Source organism: Calypte anna, chromosome 20 (genome assembly GCF_003957555.1).
Source record: "Calypte anna isolate BGI_N300 chromosome 20, bCalAnn1_v1.p, whole genome shotgun sequence".
NCBI lineage: Eukaryota > Metazoa > Chordata > Aves > Apodiformes > Trochilidae > Calypte > Calypte anna.
The window spans coordinates 59,782-74,006 of record NC_044265.1 but is presented as its reverse complement, the minus strand read 5'-3'; the positions used below and the strand labels follow the sequence as shown (position 1 = coordinate 74,006).

At 48.6% G+C, this 14,225-nt stretch overlaps 1 protein-coding gene across 3 annotated transcripts in view; it reads right to left on the bottom strand.

The window, feature by feature from the left end:
- The window catches only part of CBFA2T2 (CBFA2/RUNX1 partner transcriptional co-repressor 2), a 61,326-nt gene extending 52,379 nt beyond the window's left edge, over positions 1-8,947 (bottom strand). For all 3 annotated transcript variants that reach the window (XM_030463108.1, XM_030463110.1, XM_030463109.1), the window contains exon 1: positions 8,874-8,947. In XM_030463108.1, the coding sequence (XP_030318968.1) occupies positions 8,874-8,901 (28 nt within the window). In that variant the 5' untranslated portion in view covers positions 8,902-8,947. The remainder of the gene's footprint in view (positions 1-8,873) is intronic.
- Between the last annotated feature and the right edge of the window lie 5,278 nt (positions 8,948-14,225).

Sequence of the window (14,225 nt, the reverse complement as noted above, 5' to 3'; positions counted from 1 at the left end):
AAACTTTCTGGATTTCTTTGCTTTTCTTCAGGGGTTAATGAAAAACCAGCATTACCCTGGCCTTCAGACTGGGAGGGCCAGTAATTGCTGCAGAAATCCTGCACAAAAGGGTACAAAAAGCAACTTGCTGCTAAATTTTGCTGAGAGAAGGTTGGTAGAGGGCAGAACAGGGTGGTTGGTGCATGCAGGAAGGCACCAAGGTGCCCCTCTGTTGGCTGCTCTTATCAGGGCCCACTCAGAGGTCCCTGAGCAGAGGCAAAATTCCTGAAATAAGCTCAGGCTTTCACCGAATGGGGCTCTCAAAGCCTGGATGGTGGCTAGGTCACATCTGCCCACAGTCCACCTGAAGCAGGATGAGCTGCTGCCAGGTTCTCCAGGGCTTCCTGGGCCACCTTACACAATGAAGAGCATGAGCAAGACAGCAGAAGTTGAGTGGTGGTGGTGGGAAGTGAGGCAGTTCTTACTGACACACACAAAAGGGAGAGCAGAGATCCTCTGCCAACCAAATTATCCTGCACAGTATCTGTGAGACCCAAAGCAAGAATGATTCCGTCCCTGACTTGCTCAGCAGTCCATACACCACCAGAACAGTCAGCAGCCCTGACAGAGGATCAAGGAGCTGTGGAAAATGTTCATGAGTAGTGACTGAGTCTATAGATGTTATTTTTGTGAGCATGTTTTACCATTAAAATACAACAAATTACATGCCATTAACTTTATATCGAACTGGCTTTCTTAATTAGAGGTACAGGGCTCCAGGGAAACTGCTGCAATTATTGAATGGGAAATAAAACCTGGTGAACACAGTAGCTGCATTGACCAAAGATTTAACATTTAACTGGTATCAGGCAAATCCAGAAACATTAAAAATTACCTCCCCAACAGACTGTATGCTCCAATAGTTGTTTACCCTTTCACTTGCACAAAGAAGTTTTATTTTTCCCTTGCTAAAATCAGTACTACACTGGGGGGGGGGGGAAATTTTTTTTTTCAATGAAGTAAGTATATTCAAGAAGAAAAAGGACTGACAAGTGCCTGTGAACTGAGCGCTGCAAAATTTCACTGAACCATTTCATTGAACCATTTCAGCTCTGCAAAGGCCCCAGGGTGCTCTCCCAGGTCAGCTAAACTAGTTTGCTCCATGGTTGCCCCAAATTTGCCAGTTTTTTTTTTTCTAGAAACCACCTCCATCTCTAAGCAGATCTTCTGACAAAAAAAAACACAAAACAGAGCAAAACAGTCCTGGGAAGAGGATGTCTCCACAATGAAGATATTAAGTTTGCTACATGTTCCATATATGAACGGGGAAGAGAAGGGAGTAGACAATGCACAGAAAGCTAGAAACCTGGATGCATCAGCTTGAGCATGCATCCAACTGTGGTACAAGCACTGGTACACCCACCAACACATGCCCGGGCTCAAACAGGACGTATGTGTTCAGGCTGACACAAGTGATCTCAAGCCGAGCTTGGAGGTTTTCCAGTGCTTCCTGATCTGCAAGGGTTTTAGGAGTGGGAATGCATTGCTTGAAGAACATTCCTGAAGACGACAGAGTTTCTCAGTGCAACGTGAAGTACAGAGTGTATCATTACTCACCATGGGAAGGTGATCTATCAGCATCTGTAGTGTGAAGAGGGAAGCAAACAGCAGAAGGAAAGCAAAGCACTAGAGAGAATTTCTGGCTAGAATTTGCTGCTTTAAATCTTCACATGAACATGAGCCGTGTGCTGCAGAATGCCACACGAAAGGAAAATGGGCACAAGGCTTCCATCCAGCTCAGATTTAATGGCAGAGAAGACAGATCTGCTCTTTGAGAAAAATCCCAATTGTTGATTTCTATTTTGTCTGGCAGTGGAGCACAGTATTCCTCCTTCCTTCCTGCCAAAAGTGGTGGAAGTACGATGTACTTTAAAGTAATTACAGCAGCTCATCCCAGAAATGGCTGCATTTCAAACTAGGCAGGAGATACAAATGTGGGGAGTGGCTTCCTGATGAATGTTCAACCTGCCTTCAGACCTCGGGGTGAAAAGATGCTCTCCAAAACAAACCATTGCTGTTTGCTTCTGATACGTGTCCAATTTTTCTCCCTTTGGACTGCCTGACTCTGCTTACTCCTCCACTTCACGGCTGGCAAACCCAGGGCAGCATCCTCAGTGCATCTGCTGCGGGCAGGAGCTGCCTTCCTACAAAAATGCTCAGCTTGATCCAGGCTTTTTTTATCTTGAACTGCTGGCTTTCTGACTCCTCAGAAAAACTGGCTGACTTTTGGCCATGCCAACCCTGTACCCCTCTAAATACACAGCCTGAGTTTTGCTGTACGTCTGGAAGTGTTCAATATTCTGATTATCGGTAGAACAGCCACAATTATCCAAATAAAACTATTACTATAATGGGCCTTAGATCATAAATAGAACCTAATTGATTTTATTACACCCCAGGAAGCAAGAGCTACAGAAGGAAAAGTATTGCTAAGACTGCATTGCTACTACCTATCAATTTCTCCTAAACACTCAGCACTTAAGAAATACCCAAAGAAACACACTGCTCCCACAGCATAACTATTTCAAATTCCCCTCTGAGCTCTTCCCCTTCAGCCAACTTGCACGGTACATTTTAGCAGCTGAAAATTAAAGGGTCACAATATTGAGCCTTCAGGTATAAAGTTCACAATAGAAATAGCAGCTGACACAGAACGGGTGCTGCTGAGTACAGTGGTAGTAATTCAGTTGCCTTGGAGCTGGAAGCAACTCCCAAACACTAAGTTTGTTATTTAACTCAGTAAGAAATTAAAGAAAATGACACAGCCATGGATTTATGCCTTACACAGCCTCTTTCAAATCATACTCCAAAGCTGGAGCCACACTACCAGTGAAAAGTTTTTAACTTAGGCTGCAGCATCCTCTTTAATCCAAGAACTCCCTCTCAAGTGCCAGTGATGGCTTAAGAGAGGGCTGCTTGCCCTTCAAGCCCATGCAAGCTCTTCTATTGAAGCACAACTTGCAGAATACTTCATAGGAGCCAAACACAACTGGGTGCCTGGGACAGCAAGCAAAGACAAATCTGGGATGTCCAACAGCCACTGGCCCGACCAACCTGGTGGAGAAGGGCAGGAACAAGGAGGGCTGCTGCAGGGCCAGGGAAAGCCAGCCAGATAAGCCCACTTCCCATTTGCCCCTCCTCACATCATCCAGGAAAAGCCACCTCACAGCCCCTGGGGACTCCCCACCTGGCCCCGCTCTGCAGTGACAGCCCAGCCCTGCTGTTATCTCCCAAACAGATGCATTTATTCTCTCGAGAGCCTCCCATGGCATCTCTAGTTGGCAGTTTCCAAATGTTGATGGCCAAGTCCAGCTAAAGCCACTTTCAGCTTTTTTAAGCAAGTATTCCTGAATGTGTTTTGGCTGTGGAGGGAGGGAGGCAGCTCAGCACCCCATGGCAGGGGCTTCCCCATCACCAATCTGCAGGGATGGGAAGCATTTCCCGCACCCCGATCCAGAGCCGCTGTAAACAGGACCTGGCACGGGAATGGATGCAGAGTTTACAAAGATCCTTTGCTTCAAGCAGATCTGCTTCTCAGCACATGGCCAAACTCTCACGCAATAAATTAACTATTTGGCAGCCACTGAACTAGTGCTGGAGCCAAACCAATTAGGGTTTAATGTGATCCCAATTTCCTATTTCTGAGACCGGGGTCAGGGAAGATGGGGGGAGAGAAAGGGGAAGAAGAGGGAGGGAGAGCAAAGTAAATCCCCTCCTGGTTTATAAATCCTTGCCAATCATCCCAGATAAACCTTTCACCCACAGCTCTAAACCTGTATTTGCACTCACGTGCTCCAAGGGATGCTATGGGAAAAGGCTCACGATGCAGCCAGCCTGACTCCTGACATGTGTTTTCCATACTTGGGAAATTCAATCATTTAAAAAATATTTACCAAGCTTTGTCTTTAATTAGAAAAACATGACGACGGATAAGGCGAGTTATTGTTTCTAAGTTAGAAATGTCAGAGAGACTAATGATGTCAGAAGATAAACCCATTACCAACCCACATACTAGCTGCCAGGACAGCAAATGCTTCTAAGTTTTTTTTCATCTCCCCTCAAAGTTTAGTGCTTTCAAGTCACAATTCATCAGTGCCTTCTTGGCCCCTACCAAGACTAATCAGGGAGGAGGAGGAGGGAAGACTCCTGGCTACAGATCTGCCAGACTTGGTGTTTTAATGCAAAAGAGCTTGCACAGCAGGAGAGGAACATGGGAGCCATTTGACTTCTTTGTTTCAACATCCTGGCTACAGTGCCTCCCTTGCACATGCAATTACCTGCCATCACCTGAGATAAGCAAATTAATCTCATCTGCACCTGCAAATGCCAGAAGGCTGAGATATCCCAATCCTTTAAAGAACTGTTAAAATTAAGTTTCTGTGAAGACTCACTGAAATGCTTGCTCCAAAGAATACAGACACAAAATACCATTTCCCACAGTCCTCACACAAAAAGCAAGCTGACCGTGCTCCAAGCTGTAAAACAGGAGTGCCTGCCTGACTCGGAAGATGTGGGACCATGCAGACGGATCCCACACTAGAGCCTCTCTTCCATCTCTCTTTGTTCAAACACTTCCAGCCAGATGCAAGGAGACTCTGCAGGGAGGATGCATAATGGCTTGGATGTATAAAGCAACACTTGTTGGCTGACTCACACAAAAGATAGCTGGGATGTGATGATTTATTAGGCTAAGCATTTCTGTGCCCACCACAGCAGTCTTTTCCATCCAGGTAGGCAACAGGGAGGTCCCTGAATTGCCTTTCCAGTACTGCTGTCTGCCCCCAGCCCAGTCCCAACAACTCCTCCACCAACCACCCCTCACCAGTCACCAGCCAGACCTACATACACCACTGACATACAGCCTCCCTGTTCTCTTGCTTTAGGATTTTTTACTTCCTTCTCCTCCTCCTGTTGCCTCCTGTCAGAAATGGTGTGATACAATGCACACAAAAGCCAGGCAGGAGGATCCCAGGTATTCAATTTGGAGGAACTTGCACCTACAGCAACTAGGTGAACTCTCAGGAAGTGACAGAAGAACTTCCAAGAGATCACAAGGATTTAAAAATACACATATATTTAGTTCAGGGAGGTGCTGGTATTATGCTAACAAGCTGATGTGTCTATCAAGTCCACTTGGAGAAGATCAGCCATAATTCTGCAAGCATTCACTAAGTATTCACTTAGTATTAACATTATGCATGCACTGAAAAACATGGCTAATGCTACACTTTCCATTCAAAACCATACCTGCAATTAGAGAATTCTCTAATCACTCATAAAGCTACAAAGAAACACCTATGGAGCCAAAGTCATGACAACAGCATGCCATTTATCTTCTGAAAATATCCTTGTAAAGGTGTAACCTTTACAAGGTTATCAAGGTTATCAACTACTACCTTAAATACCAAGATAAATCTACCTGGGGAAAGCCCCAGGCTGAATAGTCTGATCCTTTATACTGAGACTGCAATGCACATCTTCAAGGAAAACACATATGCAGCTTTTCATCTTAAAGTCCAATCACTAAATAAGTTACTACCTGTAGTAGTGCTTGTTTCTCTAGAAGAAGAGGAAATGGAATAAAGAACATTTTAGCTGAATTCTAAGGTCAGGGCTGATTAACCTGGAGTCCACAAATGCAGCCAAAATGATGTCCATGACACCATCACAGCTGAACCAAGCAAGGGTCTGCACACATGTTGGGGGGAGGGCTGGGAAGGTGACAAGGAGACAGAAGTTTTCTGCCCTTCAGGAAGATGGCTTTCAGTCTAGCAGAGCTCCAGGTAAATCATCTGTCTGGCTGGAAGCACCACTTCTGTGACTTCCTCCATCAAAGGGGCAGAGACAGAGACAGACTGATTTCTGTCTTTGTGAGTTTTACAGCCACCTTCTACTTCCGAAGGAGTTTACCTCTGAATCTTGCCAGCAAAAGGGAAACCTATGCAGTCCTGCTTGCCCCTCCACTGCTTTACAGCAACACCTCAAGGTAGCTGCAAAGCCCTGGCAGCTCAGGCTGATGGAAACAGTACTCAGCTCACTATTCCACTCCAGTCCTGCTTTTAAGAATCAACAACATGAGCTCTGCTCTAGTCTCAGAAAAGCTGCAAATCAATCCACTCTTTCTTCACTCTTCTTTAAAAATTTTATTTCACTCTCCTGAACACTGCTGCAAGGGAAGAGTATAACACCTCGATGAAAATCAAGCCTGAGTGCCTGAAAGATCTATTTTGATTTCTGCCCACTGGATATATCCATGTAAGAAAGGCATGTAGTGAGAGTATGTGCCTTTAACTACCGTGTAAAACCCCAAAGTTGCAAAGCAGTCCCACGTTTCTTTCTTTACAGATCATTAGTTTCACACTGAGCACTGAACTACTTCTCTGTAATACATACCCAAAGAAATCAAGAAACCTCCTGACATTGCTAGTAACCGTATTCATAATACAGCCCAAATCACTGGGCTGATAACTACACCAATACATAAAATTTGCACTTATAGAAATTATGAACCTACAGCTGGTCATCCACTTTCTTGAGCCCAAAGATAAAATCCAACAGTGCTCTTGGGAAGATGCTAGACCCAAAACCTAAATTATGTCTTGTGCCAGCATTCAGCCTGTTCAATAACTGGCACTAACTGGCAATAACCTGGACACTTACCTGCTCCTTCTGTAAAGCTGCCCTTTAATTCATGTGCTTATCCTTACAAACTGCTGTTTGGCTCACTGAGGTTATCATTAGCACTTCACCAATGGATGCTGAGCCTCAGGCCTATTAAAGCAGCATAAGAAATGATGCTTTAGCTGCTGCTGAGTCATCTGAAGCATCCCAGGTGTTTGTCACCCCCTCCTGCCAGGGGCCACAGCCTTGCTGTACTTGCTGGCATAAGGTCAGTGGAACAGCTTCCTGACCCAGTTCTGTCAGATGAAAAGCCCTCCTCTCAGACATGGTTTAATATTGCAAAACTGAGCAGCAACATAAATGTTTGCACATTCCTGCCACGACACAGAAAAGCATTCAGACAACTTGCCGAACGTTGCAGAAAGTGCCACAGCTGAGATGGGAGCTGGTTTCACATATCCACCCTGAAGGTATGGCTTTAGGCACAGGAACACTGTGTCCCTTAGCTTCAGTTATTTTTAAGCCAGATTTCAAAGGCCTGTGCTCAGTCTGAGAGAAACAGGGGATCTGACCAGCCTGCTTAACCATCAAGCTGCACCATGAGCAGACACACCAGGTGGGATGTGTTTCATCTAACTCCTTGCTGCCAAAACCTAAGGCACTCATCCTGGGCTCCCCTTGCATTAAATGATAAAGCCCAGGCACCTCCAGCATGTACTTCATCTCACCCAGAGAAAGGTGTCCAAGGAGAAAGGAGAACAGGCACAGAGGGCTGGCTTGCAGAAGTTTAAAGTAGATGAGCTCTCCCGAGCTTCTACTGTGAGGCCCCTTCTTCAAGACAGGCAAAATGAAGAGCCCTCCCTGGCAGAGGTCAGGATCCCATCAGTCAGGTACCAGGGTTCTGCAAACTCACGTGGATGCCAACACAGCTTGCTCACTGCTGTGCCCTCCTGCCAGCCCAGCCACCTGCACCACCGGCTGCTTTGAGACCACATGCTCTGACACTAGTATTTGTAATTGCCTTAAGGGATAAAAACCTCTCTCCAAACAACTCCACACCTTTTGCACTAAGCAGCACGGTATTCACTCACTCACTCACTCACTCACCCTCTGCAATTTCCATGGTTTGGTTGGGAATGCAGCTTTCGGGGTGGTTTCCACGTTAATGTCCACATCGATCTTTACACTGCTCTGCTACGAGCAATCACACTTCATTTTAAAATTGCCTCATTTCCTCTGAGCTCTGGGATGCACTTTTAACTGCTCTTCTCCCTTCACTAAACCAGGAATTCTCAACAAGGCTGCCCTGAGGTCGTGCTCCAGCCCATGTGTAAGAGGTCACCCTTTGCCCATGGACACTGTGGCTCCAACCAGCACCTCGCTCGCAGCCCGGGACAGCTCAGAGTTCATTCCCGACTGTGGATAAACAAATGCTGGGTGCACAAGCATGAATGAGAAAAATCACCAGGAAGCTGATACGGTGAGAGGCACAGGCTAACCATCTACCTTCATTGCTTCCAGACAGACTGCAACTGTTCTGGAAACAAACCTCCTGTTTGGAGAAATTAATGAGGAAGGAGCTGCAATTAATCGCCTTCCTAAGCCCGAGCAGCAGAGGATGCTGCAGCAGACGGACCTGATGTCCACACACACGTGCTGGCTCACTGGGTGCTCCTTGTGCTTCCAGCCACCGCCCCTGCCCTGCTCCCCACCACACCATGGAGTGACCCGAGAGGTGCAGGCAGCTGCCTGCCCTGGCTCACTGAACCCCATCCAGCCCGGGAATTAAAAATAAACCTAGCGGGGCTGCTGGCGGGCCGGTTGTGCAGCTGGGGGTGCCCAAGGCCGCTCCGGGCCGGGCTGCCTCCACACTCTGCGGGCGAGAAGCACGATGGTGAACGGAGCGGACACGAACACCGACCTGCCGGGCTCACGCATCACCGTGTGCGGCTGGAGCAGCCGAGCAGGGTGCAGCACCTCTCCGGCAGCCTTCAGGCCCAGGGGGCTGAGCCCGGCGGCGGGGCCGGCCCCGCCACTGCCCCCCCCCCCCCCGGCACCCGCCTCCGGCCGCGCCGCACCCGCCGCCCGAGGCCCGGGCAGGCCCCGCCGCCCACCCGCGGCCCCACCGCACAGCCCAGGCCCCACGGGCCCTCCACTCCCGTCCGAGCGGCGCCGAGCGGGTCGGCGCCTTCCCCCCGCTCCGCGACTCTTACACTGGCAGCCGCCCGGGATCCCCACCATCGCCCGGCTCCTTGGCGCCTCCTCCCGCTCCCCGCCGCGGCCCCGGCCCGGCCCTTCGCCGTGACGCTACCGGGGGCGCGGCCTGCCCGGCCCGGCCCGCCCCGGCTGAGAGGCCCGAGCTGCTGGCGGCCAGCGGGCGGGCGGGCGGGAGGGGAAGGTGTGTGTGTGATTTTAACTCTGAGGGAACTGAGGGTGTTCAAAGGAGGCTGAGGGGAGACCTCGCTCTCTGCAGCTGCTGAGAGGAGGCCGGAGCCAGGGCGATGGTCGGACAAAGGGCCTCGTTGTGCCAGGGGAGGTTTAGACTGGATATTGAGGTACAATTTCTTCCCGAAAAGGGTTGTCAGGCCCTGAAACAGGCTGCCCAGGGAAGAGGTTCAGTCATCATCCCTGGAAGGACACGACTTAGCGGTGGCCTTGGCAGGCCTGGGTTAACGGTTGGACTTGATCATCTCAAACGCCTTTTCCAACCAAAACAGTTCTATGATTAATTTTAGCCTGACTGGTTTATGGCTGCCTCAAAACCAACTCACCTGCCCCTCTGCGTGCTGAGGTCTCCCCACTAACACAGAGGTACTGGAGCCAAAGTGTCTGAGTTGCCTCCTGTCACTTACCACAGCCCACCTGCAGCCCCAGGCTTCAGGGGAGTGGGTTCAGTGAGGCAGCAAGGTTGTCCTGGGAGACAACAAGGCCTGGAGATGATGCTCCAAGAATTGCAAGGCAAGTGGGATAAAGAATCTTGGTGCAGTTTGAGCTGAAAGGAACCTTTGGAGAACATCTAGTCTAACCCTAGGGATGCCTCGCACTAGACATGGCTGCTGAAAGCTGCAACCTTCATGCATGTTTTCTGAGGCTGCTGCCTTGTGCTGACATCCAGTCTGAAAACTGAACACAACCCTGCTACCAACCAAAACTCTGGAGGGTTTGCCATGTGTCCTGGTTTGGGCCAGGATAAAGGTGGTTTTCTGTTTCTGTACTTTTGCTTTTAGCTAAGTCCCTTGTAAGTAGTCTCTCTGAAATTAACAGCAAGTTTCTCAGACAGTGTGTGCTTCTATGATTGATAACACTTGATGTTTATAGTTCCAGCCAGAGACTGGTATGCAGAGCCAAGGACACTGCTTTCCTCAGCTCTGAGGAAAACGTTTTACTGTCCAGGAGGATAAAGAGGTCCCACCTGAACCCTCCTTTAGGGAGGAACGGACAAGATAGATGCCAGAATTGACCAAACAGAGTATTCCATCCCATATTTGAGGCATCACGTGGGCCGAGCCAGATCTTTTCCTGCTTCCCTTCCTTCACCCGGCATCCTGGAAGGATCCCGTCTGTTTGTCTGCCTGTGGTCCTAATCCGTGCCAGCCCATATCTGTGTGTTCCTGCCTCCGGTTCCCGACTGCTGCCGACTCCAGGAGTCCAGCCTGGACTTTCCCAGGGCTGCCCTACAGCCTCGGTGGTGACGTGAGAGTTACTGGGGGAAAGGGGGGAGGAATGTGGTTTCCATTTTCCTGTATATTTGTATATATTTAGTAATTTTTCCCTATTTACCATTACTGTTTCATTAAAGTTGTGTAGTTTAGTTTCCAACTCATAAGTCTCTCTCCCTTATTCTCTCTCCTTTCTTCATCGAGGGGAGAGAGAGATTAATAGAGAGCGTCTGTTATTCGGTTTAATTGCCGGGCCAGTGTTAAACCGTGACAGATTTATTGGCGCCCAACGTGGGGCTTGAGCTAATTGGCTCGAGTCCAGTTTAAATTTTGACTAAATTGCCTGAACAGTTTGAATTCCAACTCCAGTGAAAGAATGGCTTTCCTGAGCTGGAATCAGACCTTGTTCTTTGAAAATTTCACAGGGTTGGAGATTAAACCAATCGTGCCATATCTTTGGTATTTAGGGTATGTGATGTGTATTTTCGCAGCTGGAGTTGCTGCTACTATGTGGGTTTTCTTTCGTAAGAGTTGCTTAAGAACCATCATTGCAATATTGTCCTCAATACTGATGTATATCATCGTGCATGGTGTAGTGGTGTTTCATAGAAGGATTAAGAACTTTGTTGGTAATTACATTTTCAGCCTGCTTTTGAGGAAATACACCACCCTTGGGCTGAGTTCAGTGGATTCTTGTCCAAATGGCATTATGATTGTTATAGTTTTGTGCCTCCTGATTCTTGTAGGCATTGTTGTTCAGGTGTCTGTGAATATTTTCATGTGCTATCATATGTTGGTAAGGAATAAGACAATTACAACTAGGGGAACGAGCACACCTCGTAAAGAGAGCACCCCCACTCCTGCCCCTGCAGCCGCTTCTCGCCCCCCCTCACGCAAGGGCACAACTCAGATAAAGCCGGCCAGCATTGCCAGCTTATCGGCTACAGCTCCAGTTGCTGTGTCTACTCCCACAGACAGTGCTGCTGCTCAGAAAGCAAGCCCTGCTGCTGCTACTGCTGCAGATGCCTCAGCCTCTCCCCCTCAGCCCACCCAGTTACTTGTTGACCCTGTAACTAGGAAAAAAGGAAAACAATGGAAATCAGAAGCGAGCCTTAACCCTTCCAAGTCTGAACGAGATGACCAGGTGATAGAGGAAACAGAGGAAACAGGAGATACTGCCTCTCCTCGTACAGCATTCCCTAGAGCAGAGTCAGATGAGGACTCAGACTCAGAATCTGCTCAGCTCTATTCCACGAGAGACTTGCGTACTCTGAGAAAAGACTACAGCCGTTTTACAGGTGAACCACTTCTCTCTTGGTTATTCCGATGCTGGAATGATGGGGCTGCTACCATAACATTAACTCAGAAGGAAGCTAGGCAGTTGGGCCCTGTAGCCAAAGATGCAGCTATTGATCGGGCATTTGGGGAAAAGGCTGGAACTACTAGCCTGTGGAAACGACTCTTGTCAGCTGTCAGGGAGAGATATCCCTATAAAGAGGCAATAGATTGCCCACAAGTCAAAGCAGCCACACTTGGAAAAGCTATCAGGTATCTGGAAGAATTGGCTGTACGAGAAGTGATCTATAATGATGATGGCATTGAAGACCCTTATCACGTACCATGTCCTAAACCTATGTTGCAAAGGTTTGTGCATGCTGCACCATCACCTTTTAACCATACTCTATCAGTACTGCTATGGGTTCCTGCAGAAGTGGATACAGCTGTGGGTGATGTGATTAAAACTGCACGAGAGTGTGAAGAGGCCATGACAGGTGATCCTATGGAAAATGCAACTAGTCCAGCTGGGTCAGGGGTTTGCCAAAGGACTTGAAAGTAGCTGTGGAAGTAAGATCATGTTCCTGCAAAGAGTTGTAGCTAGGGTTTCTGTTCTCAGCAATAAAATATATGCTTCCACAGAATGAAATTAGATTTCAGAGATATATATGTGGGCCTGGAACAGGGCCAAGACCCTGTCTCCTGTCCTAGGTAGATGTCTTCACCACCAGGTATCAAGTCATGCTGGTACTAGTGAGTCTTGATGCCCTTCTGTCTCTTGCCTCAGCTTTGGCAGAGCTCATCACCAGTGAAGGAGAAGTCTTGGGGTGGAACAGGAGATCCAAACTGGAACCCCTAGGGCATTGTCCATCCCCTCAAGTCACTGTCTGTATCCAAGGCAGTGAGAGCTGTGAGCTCTACTTGGCTGTTGGGGAAAAAGGCACACAGGGCAGGGCTGCTGCTTCCCAGTTGAACCATGCTTCCAACAAACTGAGTTTTAAACTCCCCCATTTCTGGGCTGCTCACTGTAGGTTGCTCACTGTTGTGAGCTATGCACTGTTGTTAGCTCTAGATGCTCAGGGAGTTTGGAGTTTGCTGGCCAGGAAAAGGCATCTCTTGAGCCCAGATATCCCACGATGGAGCAGATCCAAATATACTCTGAAATGACAGCAGCAGCCATCTAGTCCCATTGTCCTCATTTTAACTTTGTGGCTTTGCCTCCTCCCCTTGCAAGGCACCAGCACTTCCTTGGAGCAGCCTGTCTGCCAGAGCCTGCATCCTCCACATGGCTCTTATTTCCTGCTGTGCTGGCTGCAGCATGTCTCTGGCCTATGTTTACCACCACTTCATTTAAGTGTCATCAACATCCTTGCTGTGGCCAGATTTGCACTGGTGAAGCAGAAAGGGCTGTTGTGTGGGATGCTGATAAGAGCTTCTTACTAGTTTAGCTGTGAAGCCCCTAGGGAGGCAGCAGGCTGAGCACCATTCTTGGGGTAGCACTTGGAGGCTTCAGCAAAGTGGAGGGAGCAGGTCCTCAAGCCATCTGGTCACACTCCACAGCCCCAGCCAGGCATCTCTCCGAGGCTCATCCATGCTGGAGCTCTCCGTGTGCCTGAGTGTGGAGGAGGAGTTGGGAACTGCCATCCTGACCATGAAGGATCATTGCAGCCCTGTTCTGTGTCTCATCACTCCTGAGCATCATGACCATGGAGGGATGTGCCTTGGTGTGAATTGTTACTTCTCAGGATGGGGAGGAGGCAAGGAGGACTGGGATCACGAGGCAGAGTGCTGGGATGTGCTGGGCAGAGCTTCCAAGGAGGAGCTAATGTATTCTGCTCAACAGCTGTGGTATTCCCAAGGTAAAGTCATGGTAGGCACAGAGCAGCTCCATTACACACATTGCTGCTTTGTTTCTAAAGGTGAAGCAAAGGGAAACCCAGAAGAGGAGAGGATTGTGCTGAATAACATTTGTAGTATTTGCAGAGTAGGGCATGTACAGGGTCTGACCTTGCAGACCTCAATGCCCATGAAACACACAGGAGCTGAGCACAACAGCTTTGGGGACATTTCCATATTTATACAGAACTTCCCCACAGAAACTAGTTTGTGTTTTAAATGTGGCCATCCTGCTGCTCCTCCAGCAAGTGTCTGTAGAGAGACAGAGAGGTGTGAACAGGGATCAGGCTACCTGTGCACTTTCTCAGCAGATCTGAGGCACATGGTACAGGGTTGGGGGTGAGACTTGGTGTATTGTCCTGTAGAGAGGATGAGGATCTGGATCTGTCTGTCCTGATGAACATGAGAGGGAACAATCTGCAAGCAAGAGGACAATATTGCTCTGGGGCACATGCTGCTGTAGCTTGCCTTGCACCCCTTCCCTGCCTCCAGCCCCCAGAACTGGAGCCACATCACAGAATGATCTGTGCTCTCCAGAGCTGGGGCACAGGTTGGGAATCATCAGCAACCATCAAACAAAGGGATCACTTGCAATTTTTTGGATTCTTTCGTACACAGAGCAGGGTTTATTTGCTCTGGGAAAAAAAAATCCCACACAGCCTCTCAGGATAGATTTATGTTCTGTGTCCAGCCGAGCAACACCTGTTTACTCAGCTGATGTTTCTGTATGTCCTT